Source organism: Mytilus californianus, unplaced genomic scaffold (genome assembly GCF_021869535.1).
Source record: "Mytilus californianus isolate M0D057914Y unplaced genomic scaffold, xbMytCali1.0.p SCAF_1, whole genome shotgun sequence".
In the NCBI taxonomy this organism is placed as follows: Eukaryota; Metazoa; Mollusca; class Bivalvia; order Mytilida; family Mytilidae; genus Mytilus; species Mytilus californianus.
The window spans coordinates 56,065,418-56,087,938 of record NW_026262581.1 but is presented as its reverse complement, the minus strand read 5'-3'; the positions used below and the strand labels follow the sequence as shown (position 1 = coordinate 56,087,938).

At 30.4% G+C, this 22,521-nt stretch overlaps 3 protein-coding genes across 6 annotated transcripts in view; 1 reads left to right on the top strand and 2 right to left on the bottom strand.

The window, feature by feature from the left end:
- LOC127721855 (protein PML-like) overlaps positions 1–22,521 on the bottom strand; it is a 243,072-nt gene that overhangs the window by 100,755 nt on the left and 119,796 nt on the right. The gene's annotated exons all lie outside the window — the stretch shown is intronic.
- LOC127721908 (uncharacterized) overlaps positions 1–22,521 on the bottom strand; it is a 218,470-nt gene that overhangs the window by 100,920 nt on the left and 95,029 nt on the right. The window lies entirely within an intron of this gene.
- Positions 46–20,605, top strand: LOC127721879 (tryptophan--tRNA ligase, cytoplasmic-like). Of its 4 annotated transcripts, XM_052228704.1 has the most exons (10): positions 55–193; positions 2,174–2,226; positions 11,106–11,241; positions 11,902–12,010; positions 12,303–12,422; positions 13,539–13,721; positions 15,832–16,045; positions 17,528–17,701; positions 18,550–18,690; positions 20,066–20,605. In XM_052228704.1, exons 3-10 carry the CDS (start codon positions 11,112–11,114, stop codon positions 20,222–20,224), a joined length of 1,230 nt encoding a protein of 409 aa, XP_052084664.1. In that variant the 5' UTR covers positions 55–193; positions 2,174–2,226; positions 11,106–11,111; the 3' UTR covers positions 20,225–20,605. The 4 variants fall into 4 exon arrangements, with proteins under 4 accessions (XP_052084677.1, XP_052084663.1, XP_052084664.1 ...); XM_052228717.1 differs by lacking the exon at positions 2,174–2,226 and having other exon boundaries at positions 46–193; positions 11,109–11,241; XM_052228703.1 differs by lacking the exon at positions 2,174–2,226 and having other exon boundaries at positions 47–193.

Below are 22,521 nucleotides of genomic sequence, written 5' to 3'. Positions count from 1 at the left end.
TGTATGTAAGCATATCATACCATTTATGTACAGAAATGTGTTGAGTCTTAAAGTTATTATGGTTAAGTGTCTATTTTTAAAATCTTTTCGAAGAATTACCTGTAAAATCGTTTTCTGAAATCCAGAACTTCACTGTAGTCTATATTTTGTTCTTTTTGTCATTTTGAGATTGACAACCTCGTAGAGACTACTGGTAAGTCTGTTTAGATTTATTTCATATCTGTTTGGTGGTTTGGACTGTGATATGACGACTATAGCATATCTTTGCTTTGTCTGAAATTATTTTAAACTTTATATACACATTTAAATTTACATCACTTATTTTACTGATCTCACTGAATTTCCTTACTATTAATGTCAATTTAAGAATGAATAATATATTAACTGAAATATACTATTAAACTAAGTGTACATTTGCTAAGATATTATTTCAAAATTAATTTATCTGATGTTTTAAAGGGTCACAGGGTAAGGTTATATGTCTTTGTATTGATTAAGGCAAAATATCACATACATGGCAATCTTACGTGGAAAATTTAAATTTGTACATTCGTACGTGTACTAATATGCTCTGATCTAAACTTGTTAATAAGAGGTTTCATCTCTTAATTTATATATTGAGAATGGCTGTCGTGAGAATTGAAAACAACAAAAATCATATTTCCTATATATATGGTATATCTTTGATTACTTTCTGTTATGTAAATCGTAATAGTTTGAGAATATGTAATGGATGATTATACATTTTGCTTGATTTTCTTCAATTTCATATTGCACTCCAATCGTGCATCAACAATACATAAACTAAAATTGTTATGCTTCAAGTATAAAAAAGAAGAGTGATACTATTAGTTATTTTGTAATCGTCTTTCTATTGTTATTGAGAAATTGCATTCAAATTTATGCTAGTTAGTCTTTCAAAAGAACATGTGAAATAACTGATTCTTATATAGTTATCAAACAACTTGAGAGTATTGAGTAACTGACCAATATTATATGAATTATTACAAAATTTGGGCTGTAAAAACGACAAAAACAAATCAAACGGTTTTGAAATGATATGGAAAAGTGTTTGTTACTCATGTCGTTGTTCATATCATAAAGCCAAAAAGCGTTTGCTTAACAAAATGCACTCAACAAAGAGTAAACAAATCATGTAATGAATTAACCATCTTTGAAAATTCGTGTATATAACAGACGTCTATAGTTTTGTCAATTTATTCACACAAAACAATTATAGTTAAGGGGTTAGTTAGAGCTTGACAAATTTTGAAGGCAGCTTTCTATTCTTCATGACAGTATGTTTACCTCATCTTTTGGTTTTTCTGTGTTGTTCGGTTGCTATCTTATAAACGCCTACCTTACATTTCATTTTATTCTTATATTTGACAAAGATTCAAGAAAGATAATTTCAGATTACAAACCAATAATACATCACATTCCAAAAAATCCGTTATGTTACATTTATTCAGATGTTGTTACGATACATATCTAGTTAAAACAATAACGTCCTTTTCTCATTCAAGTCACATTTTGTATTGTTCAGGAAAAATTGAGCTTCTAGGATAAAAAAAAAGAAGAAAAGCTATATAAAACGTCACCAAAAATTCCAGAGTCATGATTCAGTTTATCTTACCTCCTATACATTTCTAGGAATATCATTGGTTAAAAGCGACCGCGTGCACGTGGAGACCATGTATATTTCATATGGGGTTAGTAGGCGTGGTTTCTTTTTAATGCACTGTTAGTAGTGGTGTTACGTCCCTTCATAAAAACAACACGGCGTCGAGGAAAAAACTGAAACGTTTCACCCGGACAACAGATGAAGAAATTGATGATGGAAGATTGAAATAACTGCAGAAAACACATATTAAAGCTAACAAGTTGTTACTGTTGGCATTTGTTTTTGTATAGACCAACGGAAGTTTATATTGAAGACTTGATAATTTTGATAGGGCTTTGTCGAAATGCCACATTTTAAGATAGTCGATAAGATGAATTCGTTACACAGTGTGCTAGTGACTTAATACGATATATATGGGGTCAGTAAATTCCATATGGGGATTCGAGCGTCGCTTTCACCACATATGGAATTTACTGACCCCATATATATCGTATTAGGTCAATAGCACACTATGTAACTTATATTATCTTACCTCTTATATATTTCTAGGAATATGATTGGTTGAAAGCGTCCGCGTGGAGACCGTGTATATTCCATATTAGGTTAGTAGGGAGGCGGGGCTTATTTCATACACGGTTAGTAGTGGTGTTACGACCCTTTATAAAAACAAAACCGTACTGAGAAAAAATCTTAAAGGTTTCAACAGACGAAGAAATTGATGATGAAGATTAAAATAAATTCATAAAACACATTTAAACCTAACAAGTTGTTATTGTTGGCATCTGTTTTTGTAGGATCAATGGAAGTAGTTTCTTAATGCTAACGGTATTGAAGACTTGCTCATTTTGATATGTCACTAGTCTAAATTTCACACGTTAAGATAGTCGGTGAGATTAATTCGTTACATTGTGTGCTATGTAACTAATAATATTAGACTCGCGTTTCATCAATATTAGATTTCTGGAATTAATAAGAAGGAATGTAAAATTAATTACAAAGATGACAAAGCATTTAAAACTGAAATATTCCAAAACGTTTTCCCATTAATAGCTACGACCATCTCAACATAGAGGTAATAAATAACCTTAGTATTTTTTTTTACAATTACTTATCAAGAAAATTACTGCGTTATTGATATTTCAGCACCGGAGTTATCCTCGGGTTCTAAACGTCCATCAGCAGAGTTATCACACCTCTGATACTAAAACATTAACAAAGATACCTCAAAAGGTACCATTAACGATAGTTAGCAAAACGCGCGTTTAATGTTCGCAAGACTGATCAGCGGCGCACATTTTAACAGGTCGAAGGCCAAATGTATTAAAAAAATTAAAGAGCATTGAAAACCAAAATATTTCCAAAACGTTGTGCTGAACCTGGCAATGTTGAACGGTGCCGGAAGACTGTTTTATGAATTGTTGATCATCGGCCAATTAAATCAGGTTCATAAGTGTTCTTTTTGGGTATGTGTATCCTTGGAACATCGTTAAATTACTGTTGCCTTTATTCAAGGACACTATCATAATTTTTTTTTACCGTTGATGAATATCTGTGTCACAGACGACCAATGATATTTTCAATTGTTGTAGCCACAATTTTGTCCTCTTTCCTATAGTGTGACAATACTGAATGTCGCTTTTCATCTTATTTTTTCGTACCATGAGTCACACAACGCGTTATACTAGGGGAACAGGATCTGCGTATCATTCTGGAGCACAAGCGAGCTACCACATTTTGATGTGGTATTCTTGTTATTAAGTCTTTAATTTTTTGCAGACCAATCATCACAAGAAAACGGACGAAAAATGTAATGCAATGTTTAAATGATTTATCCGATGTGCACTTCATGTAAACGGCACTTTTACTGTGCGTTAACTTCAAACATTGAAATGTGCCAATAATTCCTCTATTCTTAAATAACATGTACCCTCATGCTGAACTAGTAAAATTTTCGATAATCGAATGGAAATATTTGAATAAAGTATTGTGGTTATAAAATAAATTGAAAATTAATTTGTATGTCCATCTTATAAATCTCCGATTTACTTAACAATTTTTAGCATAAAATTAGTCTTAAAATACAGTTCGATTACATTTGATTCATTTCATATGCGTAATGTACATTGATTTTGGGTATATATTTCGACAACAGATTTAAAAAAAAACGAACAAATAATAATTGGTGTGGTCTGCAGGTTTGGATAGGTTTAACTAATTAGAAACTACATATGTGTAGTTTACACAGAAATAATTGCTTATGTATATGGCCTGCATTTTATAGAATAATATCTTTATCTTTATAATATTGATATTTGATCTAATGTAAGAATAGGATTTTGAAATATCTCCTGCATTACAAGAACAATTTCATGGTTATATACATGACAAATCTTCAACTAGTATAGTGACAAATATTGGGCTTCTGATCTGCATTAATAGAAAAATTGCCTAGTTTCTAATATACAAAATATCACCGACTTATAAATGTGTATGTAAAACATGCGTATTTAAAATGGATCCTTTTAAATCATTGATAATTGGCCAGCTTAATCAGCATTAAAATATCTCAATATATATTCACATTTTGAAAACATCCAAATAATCTATCTTTATTTTTTTAAATTTGATCTCATGTAAAGATTAGGTTTTGAAATATCTCCTGCATTGCAAGAAGAGTTCAATGATTATATTCATAACATAAGTGCTTAGTTTCAGTAAACAAATATAACCGACTTATTTATATTCAACTAAACCATGCGTATTTACAATGATTTAATTGTTGCTTTTCAGCCAGTGTAATCACCTTTATATTCTCTATGTATTTTTATTTTGAAAGAAGCAAAACAAATGGTTTTATTTATCATTTGTGTTGCATGTAATAGTTGTTTTTTTTTCTTTTTGAAATTGGCATGTGATCACATTTAGGACCAAGTTTCGAAATATGGCTTGCACTGAAGGACAATTCAGTTATTAGTCATATTGATCAACTGGCAAATTGACAAGTACCTTATTATTGATCCAAAAAAATAACCATTTGCAGCTTTTATAAAGTTAACGCCTTTTCTTTAATTATTATAAACCATGGTGTGTTTCAATTTAAATTATCTCAGGTAACGTTTACAATGAAAGGTTTTATTCAATTTTATATTTAAATTATACCCTGAACATTTCTGTATTGTCCAAATATAATAGTATTGCATCATTCTTAAAATGATATTTTTCCAAAACAGCTTGAATTACTTTCAATACAATAGTTGCAAAAAACCGTTACTCAGTAATCGGTAACACTAAAGTAAAACCGACAAAACAAATTCATGAGATCAATATAAATATAAATATAAGGGTTGGGTGCAGATCAAGCATGACGGGTAAACGGACGAAAACTTCAACGCAGCGTTAACTGATGTGTATTTCATGTAAACGACACTTTTACTGTGTGTTGTGAACTTCAAACTTTGAAAAAACAAGAAAAGTAAACGCGTTTTTACTTTCACGTTCACATTTGCGTTTCCGTGAAAAACCGCGCTTTCTAAATTTTTGTTACTTTGATACATTGATCCATCACATTACATGACCAGCGAAATTAGATTGCCCACAATCCATTTTTCATTTACGGATTAAGCGGTTATGTGTATGAATAATAAAACATGTCTTTATGACATTATTACTATATTCGTAAAATAAGAAAATGCATATTAAATGAAGAAAACACATTGAAATATTTTGATGTTAAAAAGGCATTGCATAGTAATGTTGTGTTAGCTGTAGACAAACAAACGTAAACACCAATCTGAAATACAATGTACAAATCTGTACGTTGTTCATTTTCAGTACAGTCATGTATTTTATATAGCAAAATGTATCAAACTAATTTTGTTAAGCTTTAAACCAGGTTCTTGTTAAAGTAGAGAATCAAAAGTTTATGTAAACGTAAATGTCTGTTGTAACTGTTTGATTATACTTTTAAATGAGCTGTCTTTGTACCCCTGTTTTACAAAAACAATGTTAGCAGAAGAAGCATATAGTTATTGTTAAGAGTGCGTTTACGTGAAAAACCGCGCTTTTTTAAAATTTTGTTACATTGATACATTGATCCATCACATTACATGACCAGCGAAAAATTTGTCTTCCTTTTCTTAAATCTTGCAATGCCTCGATCATAATGAAGTACTAAAAGTACCTCAGGATGGATTGTTTTACATACAATCAGATGAAATTTGAGCAATATAAATGTATTACTTTAATCATTGTCAGCAATAATTAAAAGTGCCTATATTTATTGTGTTTTCTTTTAAATTATTTACCGGCATTGTAATTCATTAATTTTCATACCTCATGATGAATTGTTTTACATTGAATGTGTGCAATTTAAATTAAAATTTGCCAAATTTTTTCCGTATCTATTTAAGGTGCCACTTGTTCTTCTGTTTCTTAAATAACATGTACCAGCATTACAATTTATGTACTTTTGGTTTCTCAGGATGGATTATTTTACACAAATTGTGAGCTAATTCAGTCTAAGTTTACTTAAACTTTTGTCGGCAAAGATTAAAGGTTCCAATGTTTCCTTCTTTTTCTTCACTATCACATACCAGTATTATTATTCCGTACTTTTGCTACCTAGGAATAAATTGTTTTATACAAACTGTGAGCTATATATGTCTACGACTACTTAAACTTTTGTAGGCAACAATTAAACGCACCAATATTTATTATTTTTTCTTTAAAGTCATGAACTAGCAATTTAATTAAGTACTTTTAGTACCTCTTGTTGGATTGTTCTACACAAATTGTCCCTCGTTTTTAGTCTACTGTAACTTAAACTTTTTTCGGCAACAATTAAAAGTTCCAATATTTCTTTTTTTTCCCTTGAAAATCATGTATTGGTGGATGGTTTTACACAGCATTTTTGTTAAGCAATCACTAATTTCATCATTTATTGTTTACTATAGATTTTTAGTTAGATACTGAAATTGCAAATTCAAAAAAATTTCAACCATATGGAACTGAAGGATAAAAAAAATATCTTAAAATTCACGACAATCGGATGGAAATATTTAAAGTAAGTATTGTGGTTATAAAATGAATTGAAAAATTTATTTGTATTTTCATCTTGTACTGATGTTATCCGACTTAATTCACAATTTCTAGCAAAAAAATAGTCTTCGATTACAGTTCGATTACATCTGATGCTTTTCAAATGTTTAATGTACATTAATTTTGAATATATATTTCGACGACAGATTTTTACTGAAAAAAATATTGTTGAGGTCTGCAGGTATGGACAGATTTTTAAACAAATTAGATACTACATACGTGTATTATACATTTGTATATAAATCGATCAATACTAACTATTTTAAGTGCAATAATGGATGTACTTTGGCATTTATTTTAAATTGATTGTATTGTCTGAAAACAAATTTTCGGATACTATATACACATATTATATGTCGTCTGTTTTATTTCAAATCTTCTGCCAAGTTAAATCTACCGTAAAAACTGTTTACCACGGAGAATCGGATAGAAAGTGTTTTAAAAATATTATGGTTTAATACCCAAATTATGAAATTAATGGCAACTTTGAAAACAAAATGTTGTTTATTTATAATGTTTACAAATCGAAATCTAGAATAGTGTTATCATTAACACAAATGCATGCCGTGAATTGTAACAATCATGCATGGGCTTTACTCAAGTCTTAGAATAACTTGAAGTATGGATATACCCTAATATGATTGGCTAAGAATTAAGATTTGAGTAAAAAGATTCTCAGCAAAAAATATCTAGATAGCGCAGGGATATTAAGGCACGGAACATTTGATTTTCTGATAATATGACCCCAACAAAAACATTGAGAATAATATAGATATAAGAAGATGTGGTATGAGTGTCAATGAGACAACTCTCCATCCAAGTCAAAATTTAAAAAAAGTAAACCATTATAGGTCAAAGTACGGTCTTCAACACGGAGCCTTGGCTCACACCGAACAGTAAGCTATAAAGGGCCTAAAAAATTACTAGTGTAAAACCATTCAAACGGGAAAACCAACGGTCTAATCTATATAAAAAACGAGAAACGAGAAACACTTATGAACCACATCAACAAACGACAACTACTGAACATCAGATTCCTGACTTAGGACAGGTGCAAACAAATGCAGCGGGTTTAAACGTTTTAATGGTACGAAACCTTCACCCTTTTTCTGAAACAATAGTGTAACATCACAACATAGAAAGACACACAATAAAATATCAACTGAAATAGCTTAACTCAATCAAAGGACATATTAACACCAATGAACATACAATGAACAAATAAATTTGACCTATAATACAATGCAAATACAAAATAAATAAACTAAGGGAAGAATAATAAAATTAACATGTTATATCGGTATGAAATGTTAAACAATTTAACATGTTTAAGAAAAACAATATACTCGAACAAAAATATCAGCCATTTGCAATTATTTTTAACACAGGTAAATGAAAATAATTTTGTTGTTAGGTATACGTGTTCAGTTCCAATAGAGAAAGGAAATATTTTTACAAAATAAATAATTTATACATATTATTTAAATTCTAGTCATGTGTATCCAGAATTTTTGAAGAAGAAACAAAAACGTTTGAATAAAAACAAATTAACTCCATCTGGTTGTAAATTAATTTTCATTTGATTGGAAAAATAGATATCTATTTTTAAACCATCAGAGGGTACGGAACATTTGATTTTCTGATAATATGACCCAACAATAACACTGAAAATTATATACATATTATTTGAATTTTGGTCATGTGTATCCAGAAATTCTGAATAAAAACAATTAAAAAACATCTGGTTGTAAATTAATATTAATTTGATTGGAAAAACGGATATCTATTTTTAAACCATCAGAGGGTACATGAGTAAGCTTCCGTGTTACTGCACATCAACAAATCTCTTATTACGACTGTCGGCGAAGTTGATACAATCTAAAGCAAATGATATGAGCGACTAATTCGTAAAAAAATTATTATATATTAATTGGACGCTTTAAAATCGAATAAATAAATTAACTGTTGATTGAACCAATTTATTTGTAATCAAAATAACGACTGCGCATGCGTACGTTCCAAATCGGTGCTTGTATTCATTCTGGTTAAAATTTGATAAATACAAACAGTTTTGAAGCAATAAAATGAGAAAATAAATATTTTGTGCACATCTGCACCCCCGATTTACCAGTGAATCAATTATTCATTTATATTGATCAGTCCCAGGAACTAAAATTAAATGGGACAACCAAAACACCAAATGCACCTGTTTGAACCCAAAGCAAAAACATAATGCGTCGCCCACTACGTGGCACTCATACAAACGAGCCTTTTGCAATTGCACGTAAAATAAAACGTGTCAATTCTGTAGTAAATGCCCGTTAACTACTGACTTAACGGATACAAAGTAAACGTGCGTTTCCTCGGGAAGACATTATCAATTGTCATTTTGACCGCGTTAACGTAATTAAAGTAAACGCGGCAATTGGAGTAAACAAACAAATTATGTGCACCCAGCGTTAACGAGTGTTTAGTGAAGGTTATGCTTGGTCTGAACCCACGTGTATATATGTTACAGTGAATTTGTATAATCAGTGATTATGTAGAATCCCTAAAATTTTCAGGGATTATGTAGAATCACTGGTTAGTTTAGGGGTTATATATAATCACTAACATTTTCAGGGATTATGTATAATCACTAGAAAAAAAGTCAGGGATTATACAAAATAACTGAAATGAAGAATTAGTTTCATTTATATAGAAAATGAATAAAAGTTAAATAATTCATTCTTTAAAATCATATTAAAACATCATTATAAACATATAGATTGTAAAATGTAAAGCACAAAATGTTAAAATGATAACCTCGAATACATTAAAATGTTATGCACAACATATCAAAATGTTAAGCACAATATTTTAAAAAACAAACATTACATTCACTCTGTGGTTAAAATTTAAAAAAAATTAATAACTTTCTTAAACTATCCTGGATTTGTACCAAACTTGGACAGAAACTTGTTTATGATCAAAAGCTAGTATCTAGAAGGAAATTTAAAAACAAATTATTTCCTGTTTATCCGTACATTACTTATAAATGGACTTAGTTTTTTTTTCAGCTTACATTCAGTCTGCAGTTAAAGTTTTTAAAACATTTATTAGATTCATAAACCATTTCAGTAACTGTTAAACTAATCTATCATGTGCATTTTCCTATCACACTGAAAACATAGACAACAGCAAAAGTAGGCGAGACACTGAGTTCCGCGGAACCCTTACGAATTTTTCTATACATTTAGTTGCTTCAGTTCTCTCGGTTTGAATTTCTTGTTCATTTGAACACAAAATACACACAGATGTTTCATAACCTTCCTCACCATTTGTTTTACTACAAATAAAATGAACTGTGGATTTACAGTTTGAACATTTTTTGTCATATAAATGATCTTTGAAAACCATAATGAACTTGAAATTAAATAAATTGCATATCATCGTCAGATATTTAAGTTTTGTTATTTTTTTTTAGATCCATGCCCACCAGCCCCAACCTTATGTTAATGTGTAATGATGTAAAGAGTGTTATCTATATGAAATATAAGAGATGGTAGGAGGCCTTAAACAATTTAAATACTTACTGTTCACTTAAACTTTCAAGGAATAAGAAAACACAAATGACAAGTTATATTTATCTAATTTTTATCAAACACAGGATCTTTTAATTATTGATAATCCCTGAAATCATACTAGGGAATTTGTAGAATAATTATATTAATGTTCAGTGATTATGTAAAATCACTGGTCATTTTCAGGGATTATATATAATCACTAATGATTTTGGTGATTCTACATAATCTCTGAAAAATCAGGGATTCTACATAATCCCTGATTATACAAATTCACTGTAACATATATATATATAATCTACTGAAAAAGAATAAACTTTGAAGTAAAATAGGGCTTTGGAATGAGATAACATTCATTTTTACTAGTGCAAAACAACTTCAATATCCTGTAATTTTTGTTTTGTCGCTTATGATCTTGCCTTACTGTTTTTAGTATACAAAAAATGAATTATTTAAGAAAATATCTAAGAGTTTACTGATGTTACAATCATATATATTTGACTACCACAATCAAACATTTAAAATTTCCTTATATCAAAACCTGACATGAGGGGACTTAACATGATGAAAAATTCAATGAGGCCAACAAATTTTTAGATTTAATCTTCATCAGATACGCTAAAGATAACAGTTACAGAAGTCAAATATGTAAAGTCCGTTTAGGAATTTTTACAGCAAAAACTTTCTAAACAGAAGGGCTACAATTGTTTAGGATCAATATATACTTGATGGAGTTGCATGTTAAGTACTAGAACAAATTTATTCGAAATCTCTTTATTGTTTGCAATAATTTTTGTTTTTAATGTAAATATTTGTTATAGAAGATTATGGCATCTGAAGCGGATAAAGTTGCTAAAGAAGTTCAAAAATCATCAATTGATGACGATGAAGACATTGTTAATCCATGGGATGTTGTTAGTTCATCTGCTAAAGGAGTAGATTATAGTAAACTAATAAGTAAGTTTAATCTGTTAACTATTCACAAATATTGTGTAAAATAATAAATTATTCTATGTGAAACGTTTGGGTTTTGTTTTTTTTGTTTTTTTGTTTTTTTTTTATTTCGAAATAAATCTAGTTCGATTATTTTTGAATTATTTAGTCGAATAATTAATTTTTAAAACTTTGCGAAAATCATTATAACTACTACAATACACATTAAACTATTTGATGTATAATATACATGTATTCAAAATATTTTATTTCATTACATTTAATGCGAATTTGTGAAGTATTGTTACCAACAATAATTGTTTTATTATATTTGTTTTAGTATGTTAAAAGTTTATACTGATGTCTGTGTTCACGTAATGTGTTTCTTGTGCGATCGAGATCAGAAGTTAACCTTAACCACGTGGCATGCAACCAACTTATTTAAAGTTAATATCTTACAAAAGAACATGCGATTATTGTATCAAGAAACAAAAGCAAGACAAATGATTCTCTTTAAAACTGTTTTATAAATATAGATATAATCTTAGGAAATGACAAATGTAATGCCAAACAAGAAAATTAAGTCAATATAGATATATACGTCAGTTATAAGCTGTTATACATGTTCAGGTGTTTGCTCAAATTAGATAAAATAATATACGTATTCAATATTTTCTTCCATAGAACGGTTTGGAAGTACCGAAATTGATAAAGAGTTGATAGACAGAATGGTAAAATTAACAGGGAAACCGACTCATCACTTCCTGCGAAGGGGCATCTTCTTCTCTCACAGGTTATTTCCATGATGTTTTTTTATTTGCGTTAGTGTTCATTGCATTGGAACTTAGGCTTAAAAATACATATTGGATACATATTTTTTTATATTATCATTGTGTTAATTTTAATAAATGAACAATTAAAGCGACCAATGAAAATTTCAATCTCATCAAATTTAGTAGAAAACAAAGTTCTGCAATTTTGTTTGTGCTAAACCTTATATCAAATAAAGAACAGTGGAAAATTTTTAAAAAATCATAAATAAACGTTTTGTCCTTAAATGAGATAATATATATTTTTTTTAACAGAGATATGCACCAGATACTTGACCTAGTTGAAAAGAAGAAAGGGTTTTATTTGTACACAGGGAGAGGACCATCTTCAGAATCTATGCATCTGGGTCATCTTATTCCGTTCATATTTACAAAGTATGTCATATTCTTCTGTATTGTTTTGACTTGGTTTAACGCAGTGCAATTTTCACCATAAGTTCTATTATATGGTGATTTGAGGTGTTTTGGTGAGCGGAAAAGATGATGGCTATTTTGTGTCATTAATTCCATATAGGTCTCAACGAAGATTCCTGAAACCTCACAGAAAGTGTGCACACATTTAATTTCTGCGCCTGATAATATGGATTTGTTTAAAGATGTTTTCCCCATTTTTACATTTACATTTTTTGTATTGTTTAAGAAATGTTTTGTACAATCCGTCCATTAGAGTGTTAAGTCCATTCTTTTCTAATTACTAATATATATTTCATCACATTTCAACTATTTACAGCCATGTGAAATGGCATAGAGGATGATTAACGAAACAGTTATTATAAATGCACTAACCACCATCAAAGTTAAATGGTTTTAAAGTATAAAGTTACATGTTACGTAACCATCAAGACACGTCTTATCTGATTAAGACACACAATTATTATGTTTAAAACAGTTCAAACGTTTCCAAAACAAATTAATCTTTAATTACAGAAAGAAAAATCTTTCAAATCATACAACAGAACGGATCTAAAATAGATATGACATAGTAGATGATTAACGAAACTGTAACTGTGAATGCAGTAACCACCATTAAGGTTCAATGCTTTGAAAGTATAAAGTTAAATGTTACACAAGCATCAAGACACGTAAAATCTGATAAAGCCAAGCAAGAATTATGTTTCAAACGGTACAAACGTTTTCCAAATAAAATGAATCTTTAATTATAGAAAAAAAAGATATAGTTTACAAGTCACTCAACAGAACACATCTTCCACAGAATTTCTAAAAGAAATTGGTATTGGATAAAGAATATTTTGTATCATATTGCTTCGTGTAATACATGACAAAAGGTTATATTTAAACCTGTTAATTGTGTATTTTCCTTTTGTTCAACAATTTGTTTCCAAGATATTTTTAAATGTGTTATTTAGATGCATTTATCACACATACTATTTATTTTTCTAAATTTAAAAGTAAACAGTTCAACGTTCATTCTGCAAATAAAAAATCAATTTAGGATTTAATCTTATAGTGTGTGCCTTGTTATTATTACAGATGGCTTCAAGACACCTTTGATGTTCCTCTTGTGATCCAAATGACCGATGATGAGAAATTTCTTTGGAAAGATCTGACAATTGAAGAAACAAACCAACTTGCCCATGAGAATGCCAAAGACATCATTGCATGTGGCTTTGACAAGGACAAGACATTTATCTTCAGCGATGTAGAATACATTTCGTAATTATCCTACTTTTGGCTATTGGTTAAAAATCAATGTTGTTGTGTGCCATTAAACAAGTGATTCTTTCTTAAAACTTTTATAGGTACTCTTACTCTTAAGAAGAAACGGAAGATACCAAAGGTAGAATTAAAACTCATATAAGTCTTAGAGAGATCGACAAAATCATGTCAAGAAAACGAAAAACGACGAAAAGACAAATACAAGTTTAAAAAACACTTCATAAAAAGCTATAAAGATAGCAACACGAACCCTACAAAAAACCTGGTTAATATGCTGTAGATGCGTAAATATATCCAGCTCCACATGTGGCAGCCGTCGTGTTGCTCATGGTAAGTATAAATTCGGTGTTAATTCTCATTCGGTGATGTCAGAATCGAAAAAAAGAGGAAGGTAGAACGGCTACGACAATTGGAACATACTCGTGGTCATCTGTGAAACATATATTTTATAGCAGTCAACCAACTCATGTTGGCGCCCGTAAAACTGTCGTGGTGATGACTTCAACTTTACCACTAAGAATACTTGATTGAATAACTTCCTTATTAGCAGCAACCCTCTATCAAGGAAATCATGATAGGAAACGCAATATCTTATGAACTGGAAGATATATATGTTCTATATGCAGGCGCTGATCAAATGTTGCTTTATAGAATGTACAGTTCACAATTGCATAGCTGAAATCATCTCATTTGTCGTACAGTTTTATTCTCAACCGACCCTCATTGTCAATTTCAAGATGTAAGTAAAGATATTAGGCAGACTTAAACTGTTTCAGTGGTATCCTTTATTTCAAATTTAAGTTCAACAGAGTCATCAAATTTTTAATTATTTGGTAAGAGGACATTATTTATATAGTGGAACTTGAAAATAAAGGATACTGCTAGCTTCTTTCTATTCTTCCTTAGAAACACTGTATGTAGTCTGCCTCATATGAATAAAGGGTCAAATTGGCAAAAAAGGCACAGTCGGTTCCCATGTGAATGCCGATTGTCTGTTGCAATAATACTCCCAAAGTAACAAGTATGTTGTTAATAAAAAAATGAAGTATCTTCATGATGTCAGTTTCTGAGATTTTGTTGATTGAATCAGAGTATCTTTTTATAAAGTATAATGTATCCCTTCCTAAAAAGAGATATTTGTGTCTACGTTGGTTACTCTTTTTAAGGAAACAATTTAAGACTAATTCTTTCAATCTGTCTCTAAGTTTTGATTAGAATGAGAATAATTAGTGTAAAGGGTAGAAAAGTCAGATGTTTTCATACTACTGCATCATTACACTAATCATTTGTTGATTTCCTCCCGCGTGTGTCAATGCACAGAATTACCGTTATTCTCATATTTCAATAATTTTTATTGAATCAGGTGCGAGGGTAATTTTGATCTGACATGGCGACTTGTATTGAATAATCCCCTCGCGCAAAAATTGATGTTTAAGAATATGAAAATCAATGGGATCATAAAACTTCTGGAACAGGTTTGACACTTGATAATGCTACCGTTATTGCCGAGAAAATAGATTACAGTAGCCATGCTTAAAAATGGGAATGAATTATGATACCAAGGTTATCTTCAACATATTGATTATTATAGATTATTTTAAAGAGTATATATATATATATGGCTTTTTATTATTATTGCATTACTCCCAAAGGTCAACACCAATTGCCGATTTGAATCTGTTATTCCATACTTTTAACACAGGTTGTTTCCCATTGCGACTTGTAAACTGGTTCTTGACCAGACAATATGGTCTTTCCGCTAACTCTTCTTTGTCAATGAAAATTCAGTTCCGTTCTACACGAAACAACTCAAAAAGTTCATCACTAGTTACAGGGTAAATTACGGAATCGGCAAATAGACAATTTGTTTCATTATCGGCGCAACATTACCTTTTTCATTCACAATCATCTATTTAAATACAGAATTTTATTTGATATAATAAGGAGGGTTTTAAATTTAGGCATGATAATGTTTCCTAGAAAAAGAAAAAGATGTGGCTAACCCCTAGGGGATATTACCAATACACACATGCGTGTTTTGACTTGAACACAATTGCGTACATTATATAAATTGAAACCTTTCATATATCACAAAACTGTATTGTAGAGAGAGCACAGAATTTTACAAAATGATGTGCAAAATACAGAAACTTGTCACGTTCAATCAGGTGAAGGGAATCTTTGGATTCACAGATAGTGACAGTATTGGTAAAATCAGTTTTCCTGCCATTCAAGCCACGCCAAGTTTCAGTTCTGCGTTTCCTCAGATATTCAGAGGAAAGAAAGACGTACCTTGTCTTATTCCGTGCGCCATTGATCAGGTAATATATTTCGTGTAACCTGCAACACACTTTTTGTGAAATAACTTACATGTTTGTATTTAGTTAGTTGTTCAATAAGTTTATATTCTATTTAATGCAAATATATATTTCTACGGCAGAAAATTTCCCCTTGAAAACGGTAGAAATTTGTTTTTTTAATGAAAATACGAAATCCATTATCTTTTTTTTTTATTTTCTGAAATTGTTACTTTAACATTAAGATTTAGATTGCACCTATTCATATTTTTTTTTAAACTTTTTGCAGGACATAATACCCATGCTATAATAATGAATTCTTCTGCAATATCAAATACGAATTTTTAAATTTCATTATTTTCTTTTGTCTGAAACAACAGCATAAATATCTAAAAAAAAATATTCTGATGATTAATCATTTCATCTTGAGAATATAAAATGAGAAATGTTTGAAAATTTTATAATGAGGGTAGCAAAAAGAAAAATAACAAAAATACCGAACTCCAAGGAAAATTCAACACGGAAAGTCCCTTATTAAATGGCAAAATCAAAGGCTCAAACACATCAAACGACAGGAAAACAACTGTCATATTCCTGACTTGGTACAGGCATTTCCTTATGTAGAAAACGGTGGATTAAACCAGGTTTTATAGCTAGCTAAACCTCTCACTTGTATTACAGTCGCATAAAATTGCATTATATTGACAACAATGTGTGAACAAAACAAACAGACATATGGTTTTACACTTGTCATTTTTGAGCCCCTTTATAGCTTGCTGTTCGGTGTTAGCCAAGGCTCCGTGTTGAAGACCGTACTTTGACCTATAATGGTTTACTTTTATTACAAATTGTGACTTGGATGGAGAGTTGTCTCATTGGCACTTATACCACATCTTCTTATATCTATAGTAGGTAAAAATGTCAAAAATAGGGGTAAAGCAGTCAGCATTGTGTTATAATCTAAATCACTATAAAAACAAACAAATATGTCAACGAAGAAAAAAATAATGGCATATAGACAAAGCCGCAATAGTTAAGTATAAATATATTGTATGGTTCTTTCGACTAATAGTCAGGCGGTTTAAAAAAATATTTAATTCAACAGCAGTTGTGGCTACCATAGAAAGCTTTCTATCGTTACAAGGACATTTTGACCCGGCTGTATTATTGTTCTCTTTTAAATAGTGGGCATCCTAAGTGTAGCTGGCATGTGTAGGTTTTGCACTGTGGTTCTTTGCGACATATGTTCTAGATTGACAAAAATGTATTGTGCACACATTAAACTGGTTTAACCCTACCACATTCTGTGCCCTTACGAAGTCTGGCTATCTGGACATCGTTATGTTTGCTGTTGTTTTTATGTCTATTCTGTTGGTGTTGGTTGGTCTGTGTGAAATTCCTGTTGTCATTTTTTATGTATTATGAAAATATTCTATGAAGTTTCGACTAGTTTAGGGTGATAATTACACGTATTATTTTGCTTATATTTTATATTTTTCGACATAGGATCCATATTTCCGCATGACTCGTGATGTAGCACCACGACTGGGTCTTCTTAAACCAGCATTGCTTCATTCCACTTTCTTTCCTGCATTACAAGGAGCCCATGGTAAAATGAGCGCAAGTGATCCAAATTCATCTATATTTTTAACAGACACCGACGAACAAATTAAAACAAAGGTAAGATAATCATTCTTGTACACTTTTAACACTGAAGCATTACTTAAACCGTATTTTCCGTTCATAGGAAAAAGTGTTATTATTCTGTTCATAAAAAAGCATTTATAACATAAAACGGTGTCAATGTTTACTGCACCAGCTGCGCATTCAGACAATAAATGTGTCTCAAGTGATGTTCAAGTTCAACATGTTTTAAAATACAACGTTTAAGATAAGATATATCCCAAAAGAATCAAAAGTATACCCAAAACCCGGCAATGATTCCAAGCTTTGCAAAATGAATTACTCATTATTCTTAATTGTAGTTAAACATAAACAGTTGATCTTTAATGTATATGTTTTAATAGAGCGATCAATGATTTCATTAAACATTTGTTATTTTCATAAGCCTAGAAACGCTTTATTGTTCCCTCATTTGAACTTTTCTTTTCTTTTGAATATTTATCCGATCACATCACTTTAAACAGTCTGTTTTCTGTTACTGTTAAAATAAAATTATTAGAACTTGTAATTTTCTATTCATTACCATATCTATTTATATTATACTTAATTTGGGAAAGAAAATTGAATGTAAACGGTATATCATTTACGAAGTGTTTACCAATGTTTATCTTGTTTAACTATAGACAACAGTTAGTGGTTTGTCAATGTTCAAACCTCATTACTCCATTAAACGATACAAAAAAGATAACAAACAAAAATCGAGATATTCGCATGAACTCCAAAAGGAGCAAAACCAAGGGCGTCTACGGGGCAATTGTCTCCTGCTTTGCATGTATCACCCACCATGCGAATCCATATAACTTACCATCATCATCGATTACTGATTTTGCGTTTTTAATTTAAAGATCAATAAATATGCGTTTTCTGGAGGAAAGCCAACTGAAGAGGAGCACAGAAAGTATGGTGGCAACTGTGACATCGATGTGTCTTACCAATATCTGACATTCTTCATGGATGATGACGATAAATTAGCCGATATTAAATCCGTAAGCTGTTATAAGACTAATTTATATGAATGTTTTGCCGTTTAAATGACAACTAAATAAAGATATTGGCCAGATCAACTCTCTCAAACTTGGACAAACAATATTTTGAAGTCGTAAAAAGGTTCCCAAAAAAATTCCAAAGCTTGTTTTCTTTAAACTTAATTTGACATTATCTCTATATTACATTTAACATTGTGGTTTCATTGTCTATCTTTTTATGCATGCATGTTCCTTTTTAGTACAATTGACATTTTGTTCAAAGTATGTTCTTGTAGAAATATCTATTCATTTTAGAAGTTTTGCAAAATAAAAAGATTTTTCCCTAGATGTAAACGTTAATAACCGATGTGGTCCAATAATCCACCATTGAAGATCCTATATATATATATATATATATATATATGCTGACCTCTAGAAGTCTTTTTGTTTGGTTTTGTTAAGTTGCTATGTCGTTGAAGTCCATCAAATATGTTGTTGTCTTTTTCTTAATGCAATATTTTTGTAACGACGTAAATGATTGAGATTCTTTCAAGGTTAAAGTGAGTCACTTTTGCAGTTAAATAGTGTGCATTTATTCCTATTAAATTAGAAAGATCAAAATGAAACAATTTGACTATTTTTATACACAAGTAACACTCTAGAGTTGAATTAGGTATAGAAATATAATCACCTCCACTTCTCAAATCCGACAGTAAAACCCACGAAATGTTGACTTACAATACCTCGTGTTAGGCTGCAGACTCTGCACGTTTATGAACATTTCCGGCAACTATTGGAAACTTTATGTTTCCAGAAGCTGTCAAAATTTGCCTTTCTTCATCCCTGTCGACCATCTTTGTAGAACGAATACGATTTATTGTAAACTACTCTCATATGAAATATTTTATACTGGACGGAGAAAAATCAATAATCGACCATTAAATCTAAATAGATGATCAAACCACAAAAAAAGTTATTATGTTCTACTAATATGTCATTTAAAATAATTCACATTTATACTTATAAAAATGGAAAAAATACACTTTATAAATTTTCTGTGTCCGAAACGATTTTCTGGATTTACCTTCATCATGGACGCTCAAAGCCAAATATTTGAAAGCCAAGGATTTGTAAGTAACACTTGAAAAGCTGTATGACCAAAAAGGACCTAAAATGATAGCCAAATCAATCTATGGTTAACTTTGTCTGAGGGAGTTGGAACCCTAGTTTCTAAATAATGTATAAATTTATAAACGGACAATATAAGAAAGTTGTTATAAATCATGTCAGTACCGAAGCACTGACTGCTGTCACTACTTAAACCCATTGTAATTCGATCTGAAGTTGTATAAACTCATTTCATATTTTACTTGGGTTTTTTTTGTTTTTGTTTCAGAGATATTCAAGTGGTAAAATGTTAACAGGAGAGCTGAAACACGAATTAACTACTGTTCTCCAGAAGCTTGTTGGAGAACACAGAAAGAGACGACTAAACGTCACAGATGACATCGTCAATGAATACATGAAATCTAGAAAACTGAAATTTGACTACTAATTAAGTAAAAAAAACATTAAAAAACCATTGTATTCCTTACATTTAACTATGTTTCGCTTTAACAGAAAGCTGCATATTCATAAATCATTGTATTTTGTGAAGAGTAGAAAAGCATACGGTTTTTTTCAAAGATATCATTAATGATATCAAGAAAACTACATTGCGGATGTATCTTAATATTTAAATGCATGTTTTAATTCTATTAATGACCAACAAAATAGTTGATATCGAAATGTTAACATCTTGTAGTGATTTTCTGTCTCTTCCAATATTTTACTTGATTTCCACATTAAATAAACTTTAATGCGTAGTTAAAATGGTTTTGAGAAATATTTTATATAATTTTGATTTTTAAAGAACAATAAAAAGTTATGCGTATGATCTTACTGGATTTTAGTAATACCATGTCTATATTATTATCTTTATCATTTTTTTGTAATTATGCAGTAATTGTCTAAGTTCAACTGTTTTGTGTGTTTCCCCTGCTGCTAGATTAATAACCGATTTCCTTCCAAGAACACAGTATATTCTTGTAATGGCTTTTGTATGATAGCATTATTATCAATCAAAAGAACACATCTTCAGCACATTAAAGACGGGGTCTAATTACCTAGTTATTTAATGTCAGCAGAACTGCCGGTCTAGCGTCTATCAACAGTCATTTAAAGAAGTTCATTTACAAATTACTTTTAAAATCTCCATTCCAATAAATTTTTATGAGAAATAGATATAATGGTATAGTCATAGTATATTTAACACAAAATTTATTAATACAATATATTCGTCTATCGTGTTTTATTTTGTTACTGATTCCCTTTTTTTATATCTACCAACCAAACATTTTCTATCGTAGAAGTTTTTATTCTCTGTATTTCTAACATGTAAACATGAAATGTCTTTGTAAACCAGGTAAAGAATGAAGAAAATGAAAGCAACAATGTTTCCATATTGCAAAAAAAATAATAACTAAGCATTAAAGAAAGTTGATAATAAGAGAGAAGAGAAAATCCTTACAGTTGAACATTATTCTGCTTTCTTTACATTTGGAATCTTCCACTTAAAGATGTTAATACAGCAAATGTTAAGGACTACATTTTTTTTTACTTTAGGTCTTTTTGGTTTGTTTGTTTGTGTTAATTTAAGTTTTTGTTTATCTTTATCTGCCCAACAGTACTCCAATGGGTATGATAAGAGGAAGAACTAATCCTCGATTCACGTCTGCTGCGGTCGACATTTTTCAATGGTTACACTGCCGCCGTAAAAAACTACCGTGCTCTGTTATGGATTCCATGTATTTGCTTTTGTCCATATCTCTTAGTTACCAGGCTTATTATGTTTTGGTCGTTATTAATTCATGCAGGAGATACAGGCAAAGTTGGAGATGCATCTCATGTTGAAAACTAAAAGTAGTCCTCGAAATTCTTATATTAGGACAGTCTTCTTGAATTCAAAGCAGTTTGTTGAAATTGTCATACATAATCACAAATGAAATTTATCTGAAAAAAAGCATTAACAGAAATACTGATTTCCGAGATAAATTCCACAAGGAGAAGTCTTAGACTTTATCAACCAACGGATCGATTGGAAAATAACTTTCATATTCCTGACTTCGTACAGGCATTTTCCGAAGAAAATGTTGAGTTAAATCTGGTTTTAGAGCTAGCTAAACCTTCCATTGAAATTTAAATGATAAAAACATTTTTATATAATATATTGAATGTTATAGAATACTTCGCATTTGATTGGCCTTCTTACTGTTCTGATTCGAGTGCAACTAATGAGTAATATCTTGACAACAAACTTGCCAAATTAAAAACCTGGTATCTTTGATGAGTTTTCATCAACTTCGTTGTGACAAAAGAACTATGTCTGTGTGTTATTTACAAAAAAACTATGGTGCCTACTAAATCCGGGGGTTGAGCTTTGACGGGATTGGTTCTCCCGTTGATACTGTTTGGTTTAAATGTTCTCAATCGTTCAATATTTTTGATTTCAAAATTGTTGTCTTCAGCGTACCTGATAACGGTATATGTTTTTGTTTCAGGATCAATGATTGAGATTGCTAGCATAAGGTTTTTTTCTAATTGATGGAACCATTATCGTTCGCTTAACTGCAATTTCTTTTAAACAGATTTAGAAATGGAACTGTACTGTATAACCAAATGTTTGTTCTTTTTTCATTTGTCGTCAATATGAAAAAGTAACTTTAACATATGATCCAACTTAAATTCCATAAAATGGAAGATTATGGAGTCATAGTAGAAACCTTTTATCCCACAGATCCATATATGAGGGTC